Raw genomic sequence first — 7,083 nt, forward strand, 5'->3', positions numbered from 1 at the left:
TTCATCCCTTTCAGGAGCTCCGCCGCAAGCACCATCAGGCCGGTTCTCCTCCGTCGCGTCCAGTTCATCTTCATCCTCAATCTCCATCGTAGCTCAGCCGTGCCTGTCAGTTTCTCAGCTTCTGGCTCATCGACGCTCCTTAATCTTCGTTCTCGGCGGTGCTTTTTTTGCCGGTTAGACAAGGTGAGTCTCTCTGTTTTGCTTTCTCGTTACAAAACCGAGGATTCCGAATTTAGTCGCAGTAGGAACGCACGTCGCGACCTCACTCACGACTTCAATCCACGATCCCATGAATCGGAAACCGCACTTTGTATTATACAGATTTAGCTTTCAGAGATTCAAGTGTGTTGACCCCTGAGTTTAGTTCGTATTAGGATTGTTTCTTTGTTTCCCCGGCCGTGATCCCGTGAACATGTTTCGTGGCGTTTCCATCTCATTTGTTAACGAAGTGTGTGTTTGTAACTCGGGCCTAGCGCGCTAGAGCCTTCAAACTTGAACTGCTATGGCTTATTTCCAGAGCTGGCTTCGAATTGTCCGATCATCTAGGACGAACTGAAATGGAACTGTGGACGCCTCTGAGTGGCTTGCATTGTAGTGAGATTCGCGATTCTATGTTAATTCCGAGTTCGGCACGTCTCTCGAATCAGTTGTGATGCTTGTAAATGTGAACAGCTGACTCGGAGAGAAAATTTGATGATTGCAACCTGTTCGACGATATTCCTGACCGGGTATTGTACAGATAGTTCTAGTGTAATTCAGTTTGTAAGACATTACATTCTTTCCATGAGCGATTTAGTAGCCATTTGAGGTTATATTTGCTGCTTCTTTCTGAATGTCCTATATATGTGTGTGCGAGTGCAGTTAACACTGTGTATTGAATGAATAGCCTCCATATGTGCGTTATGTTCATGTTCAATGTCCCTCTGTGCGTAAATAGACTATCTGAGTTGCTTAGAATGTGTGTTAATGAATAGGCTTTCTGTCTTTGTTGTGCGTGTGCGTGTGCATATGAGTTGAATATGTCTGGATGTGGCATTTTTTCGAACGGCTGCTGTGCGCTCCATGAATTTTAATGTTAATGGCCGATTTCTACCTTATCTTTAGTCACATTGTGTTTACTCATGCTTGTGCTCATCACTAGGACTAAAAGTCTTTCTTCAATATCACTGCACATGTTATGGTTTTCCTCTATGCATATCAATTTCACTTAGTATGTTGCAATTTGATTTGTAGATATTTCTTTATAATGCTCAGCCGAAATTCACCCTTAATAGGTCAATTTGTACTTCTTGTTCATTGGAGGAAAGTACCTATGTTTTGTCTCATTCATTACTTTGAGCCGAGATCACTTGTTTAGGACCCCGAATTGGCTTTGCTCATTCATGCCATCTTAGGTGACTTGTATGAATAGGTGATATTCATCCATGCTTGTATCAATGCTAAGGACCCCTCTTGTATATACAATTGCTTGAATATGGGATTTGTGGCATTGAAATACAAAGTGTACTTTACGTGTACTGCTGCTCATAATCATTTTTTACTCACATGATGTATGTTGGGTTTCCTTTGTATGTTACTTTGATCGTCCACCCATGTACGTTCATGTAGGGAGGCATTATGTGGAATCTGAATCTCCAGGCCTTAAATATGTTAAAAATGATGAAGGTGTATGCTGTCCAGATTTGATTTTGATCTTAATGAAGGCAATTTGGCTTGGTTTGCACGTCAATTTGGTAATATAAAGCTGTATACTAATATAGGAATGAACCGTGCTTGTTTCATCATTTCTATTTTTTTTTTTTTTTTTTTTTGTGGCCAAATCCTTGCATGTATGTGTCTTATATACGTTCATGAAGGAAAGCTTCCCGTTAACTCCATGTCAATTTCTGGTTGAATTATTGAATTTTCATGTCTTGGATATGTGGAATTCAATGTGAAACCTTACTGGTCAAGACTGTTCATGCTTTAATTGAAGAGTGTTTAGCTTTGTTAACAAGTTTTTGCCTGACATAGGCATGTACTTGAGCATAGAAATGCATTCGGTCGATACGATGTTAACTTCATGTTGATTCCCCACTATTCCTTGTGCCATTCGTACTTTGGGTATGACCTCATGCTCACTGGTCAGTCTAGGCTGAGCGTGAATTAAAGGAACACTATTCTCACTTGAGTGTTATTTCGCTTGCTCATGGTAATATATCGACTTTTGCATCATTTTAGTATGCTCTGTATCATTTTTTTTTTTTTTTGCAAATCGTGGGCTGTGTTTGTTGATACTTGCTGAACGTCCCTTATTGATTGTTTAACAGAGGAAGCTTGGTCCCATTTAACCGTTGCCTTAATTAATTGCTCATGAAGATGTTTTAGCATGTAATTAATTTCCTTATAATATTGGCATGTTTAGGCATCATTTCCGCAAGCAAGACATAGGTCATGAGTGCTGGATGTCCATGGTTGCTTGGTAGTGATGTTATTGGAGATGTGGCATTTCATCGAATAATTGACGTGCATGACATCTTTTGGTATTTTTGCCCTAGTTTTACTTCTGAGTCATGTTTCATGTTAGGCTATATTGTCATGCATGTTTACTGTGATGTTGGATGAACCGGGTTCATTCAGTAGACACTAGACCCGAACCCTAAAATCTTTAAAAAAAAACCCAAAAAAAAAAGAACCTCATCACCCAAGAAAATATTAGACATAAATTGTTGCCAATAATAAAAATATTTTTAATTGCTAATTTTTCCAAGCTACACAAGCGATCATTTGTATGAAAATATTTATCAAATTATTTATTTTCTACAAAAATAAATGTATTCTTAGAAAGGGCAAAAAAAGGGAGTAAATGTGACATTCAAATGATAAATAGCATTTGTTTGGGTTAAGTCAAACAAAAAAGTATTATTTGTGAGAAGTTTTCTATGTTCCATATTGAATTCATGATATTTGAAAATAATAATTTATGGTTACCATGGACAATTTTGCAAACTTATATATTTTAATACAAGAGAGAGCATAAAAGATGATGTGTCAATTGTCCAGTAATATTGTTTATCAGAAAAAGTTGGTATCATACGTAATTTCTGTCTCTTTTTTCTTTTTTCCTCCTTTTGGGGAATATTAGGTTAATCAACATTTGTCAGTTGACATTTTCATGCTGTTGCAGGAACTTCTGGGTTCAATTGAAACTGTGTGGGGATCAAGACTATGAGCTTCGCAACATCATTTTGTAGGAGAGTTAGCATCAAAGAGCTTACCACCAGCATCCCAATTTATAACAGTGCCAGTGGTAGATATCCCACCCCCAAAACAAAACCAACCACCCCCCCTGCCCCCTTCTTCCTCCTCCTCCTCCGTCTCTCTCTGTCTCTCTCTCTCTCTTGCAGAGGTCTTATGAGATGCTAATCAAGTTAATTTCTTCTATTGGCTTAAGATGCATCTGGCGGAGGATTGAGTTTGCTGTTCAGGCGTTGGGCCACTAAGAAGTCGGCTGGATCAACAAAGAACGGAAGAGACTCAAAACCGAAGAATCTTGGAGTGAAGAAGTTTGGTGGAGAGGTAAGTGACTACTGATTCAGCAATTGCAGGACCACCATAGGAAATGGAAGAAGCGAAATGTGTCTGAAAAAGCCAGTGGTAAAAGAAGTGAATCTGGCCAATCATTCTTATTCTGCCTGTGATGACATTTTGTTTTTGATAACTCTGTAGAGAGTTATACCAGGAAACATCATTGTTCGACAGCGGGGCACCAGGTTCCACCCCGGGAACTACGTTGGAATTGGGAAAGATCACACCCTCTTTGCAATGAAAGAAGGGCTGGTGCAGTTTGAGCAGCACAAGCTCAGCGGCCGCAAGTGGGTGCACATCATTCCAAAGGATGGCCACTCGCTTCACCCGGTGTACGCAGAGGCCGCCACCATACCTGAGCTGAAGACAGCTACTTAAAACAACCCCAATTCCGAAATTCGGTGGTTCAGCACAATTCCGTATTTCACGCCCCTTTTCGCTACGATAACTGCCAAAGTCGCTGGGTTAAAAGTCCACAGTTATGGTGTCGTTTACCGATCTCTTATCTTCTTTTTTTAGGCACAGGAAAGAGCTCGAGGTACAAGCTGAAACGCTCGGGATAAAATAGCGATGCAATTGTTGCTCCACTCTTTGGGAAATCAGACACCAATAAGAACAGGACAGATCTCTTTCACCTGTTGTTGTTTATTGGAGGATCTCAAGGGGTCCGTCTTCCTGTGTGAAATTGCATGATGAGAAGAGCGACATACAATCATTTGAGCAAGATTTGTCTAATTCAATGGTTGGATCACTGAGAATTTTTCAATAAACATCTAATGAGGAGAAAATACTAACTATGTGATGAATTCATTTTATTTGTCGTTTGTCTTAACTAATCTTAAAACATACGTACTACTTTTTCTCTCTATTAGGGAGATGAATGGACATACATTAAGCAGGTACTTTTTTCTTTAATCTTTTGAACAAAAATTTTCTAATGTGGGAGAAGTTCGAAAAAATATTTGTTCAGAATGAAAATCTACTAGTTGGAAGCAGTAGCTTTACTTCTGGCGATAACAAAATCGCTGCCGTTTTGCATGATGAGTTTGAAAATACACGGATAATTTCAAATAATACCAAATGTACGCGGAGCATTAGCCAATACGATTTTTGATACCAATACAATAACTATGGGACACACTTTAGTAATTTGATGTCAACAAAATTGTCAGTGCATGTACATAATATATACATGCAAATCGAAGTACGATAATTTCGTGTTGAGTTCAAATTGTACTCTAGAATAATACGCGGAAATGTACTATGTTTACACCATATTCTGTCGTGTCAAACATTGTCAAGTACATAACAATTTTGACCAAAAAAAAAAAGGACATAAAAAGAAAAAAAATAGACAATCGCTTAACAAGAATAAAAAAAATGGTTAATACCGTAAAAAATCTCAAATTGATTTTTTTTTATCACGAAAAATCTTAAACTGATATAGTTATGATAAATTTACCCCAAACTATTTTTTGGACCACCAAAAATCCTAAACCGGTATACACGTGACATATTTATCCTAAACAAATTTTTTTGACCATTAAAAATCCTAAACCAGTACACCTATAACAGATTTTCCCTACATTAAATTGAGTTAATACCACAAAAATTTTAAATTGATACAAATGTGATAAACAGAGGGTAAAAATCTTAAGTTAGTACATCTGTCAATTGCTACATGTCATATAACTTAGCACTTTAAAGATTAGATTTAACAAAAACTAACGGAGGATAAATTTATCACGGATGTATCGGTTTGGGATAAAATTATTACGGGTGTATTATTTTGAGATTTTTTATGATTAAAAAAATAATTTTGGATAAATTTGTCACAAGTGTACTAATTTAGGATTTTTTAACGAATTAAACCTAAAAAAACACAGGAAAAAGTTCTTTATTACAAGAAAGAAAAGCTTGGAAGTGGGAGTAGTTGAGTGAGTTTGGTAATTAATACTTTGACTTTAAGACTTTGCATCTAAGAGCTGGCTTGACTCAAAAGGGTTCTATTGAAAGCAAATAATGTTTGACAAAGCACTAGCAAAATCTTTATTCGCACGGCAAGTTAAAACGAGAAAAAATCAAATTAAAATAAAAAGGAGCATACCGTCCGCAAGCCTGCATAAGCTTCGAGACCCTCACCCGGTCCTCTCGTGGCGGAAGTCACGAGATTCCAGGCAATGGGGTGGTGGGGTGGCACGACACGAGGCGACGGTTGAGGTGAGATGCTGCTGGTTGAGATATTGCCTGTTGGGGTTGGTGCGACTTGCTCGTTAGGGTCGCATCGCCCTTAGGCAAAGCCGCCATCGTCAACACGACTCGTTCATCGTCGGACGATGTCGCACGATCCCATGCCAAATCCGACGGGGGTTGCCAGAACCTAGGCAAGATCACGTCAGCGTCCCATTGCCCCGGATCGGACGTGCGTGTGACCCCCTGGCGAAGCATTCTCTGGCAATCTCTCGGCTCCCTCGCTGGGTTGCGAAAGCTCTCTCGTTGGATCTCTCGATTAACCCCCATTCTCAAATGAAATTTTTAATCATTTGAAGGGCACAATTATGGAGACGTGGATTAGTACTAAGTAAGTCCTTAAACCGATTAGTGCGGGACATCGTTCGGACCTCGAGATCCCTTAGACGTAAAGCAATTTGTGTGTGTTCACCGCTATTAGAGAAGAAAAAGATTTGATTGGCAATTGAGAGGTGGCAGTGAGGAGAGTATACTTTATGTCAACATTGGTTTGCCGGGTAGGGTCGTATAGTAACGTCCTAAGCATTGGGGTAAGTCGTCGGAGCTTGCTCCTACATCGATTAGCCTATGCTTCGCACAATGCTAGGAACTAAGGTGGTGTATGACAACCATTTTATTCCAGAAATAGATTTTTCAATTTCTATTTCTAGATGAATTTTTGAGCAAAAAAAATGTGTTTGATAATGACATAAAATTTCTGATCCTAGAACAAAAGTTCCTTCGACGATAGTTGAAAATTTATACTCTAGAAATTATTATTTACTATTTAAAAATAAAAATTATTATTTATTTTTTACACCCGCGGCGGCCGGCGTGGCTCGGTGGTGGTCGGCGGCGATCGGCGACCAATGGAGGGTGGTGGTGGTTGGCGGCGACGGGGTTGGCGGGGGGTGGCGCCTACGGGCGACGAAGTTCACGGCCGGTAGGGGGCGATGGCGTGGGCAGTGGTCGGCGGCGGCCCGCGGTGGATGACCGAGAGCAGTGGTTGGCGGCGGCGAAGGTCGGCTGTGGACGGCGGCAAAGGTCGTTTGTGGGCGGCAGCGAAGGTTGGGCGTGGGCGGCGACGGTCGGTAGTGGTCACGGCGGTGGGCGATGGCGATCGGCGGCAATTGAGGCCGTTGACGAAGGGTGGTAGTGGGTGATAGAGGTTGGCGGTGGTTGTCGGCGGGTGGTGGTGGTAGGTGGCGGCAGACGGTGGTGAAAGAAAAGTGAAGGGTTATTATTTTAGTTTCTCCGAGAAACTAAAATTTTTTTATTGCAGATTTC

At 40.4% G+C, this 7,083-nt stretch overlaps 1 protein-coding gene across 1 annotated transcript; it reads left to right on the forward strand.

Annotated features, from left to right (window-relative positions):
* On the forward strand, positions 1 to 4,373 carry LOC115748031 (50S ribosomal protein L27-like). The gene is made up of 4 exons (XM_030684399.2): positions 1 to 183; positions 3,167 to 3,289; positions 3,434 to 3,558; positions 3,709 to 4,373. The coding sequence occupies exons 2-4, from the start codon at positions 3,208 to 3,210 to the stop codon at positions 3,943 to 3,945; spliced, it is 444 nt and encodes a 147-aa protein (XP_030540259.1). The 5' UTR covers positions 1 to 183; positions 3,167 to 3,207; the 3' UTR covers positions 3,946 to 4,373.
* Positions 4,374 to 7,083: the final 2,710 nt, after the last annotated feature.

Source organism: Rhodamnia argentea, chromosome 3 (genome assembly GCF_020921035.1).
Source record: "Rhodamnia argentea isolate NSW1041297 chromosome 3, ASM2092103v1, whole genome shotgun sequence".
In the NCBI taxonomy this organism is placed as follows: Eukaryota; Viridiplantae; Streptophyta; class Magnoliopsida; order Myrtales; family Myrtaceae; genus Rhodamnia; species Rhodamnia argentea.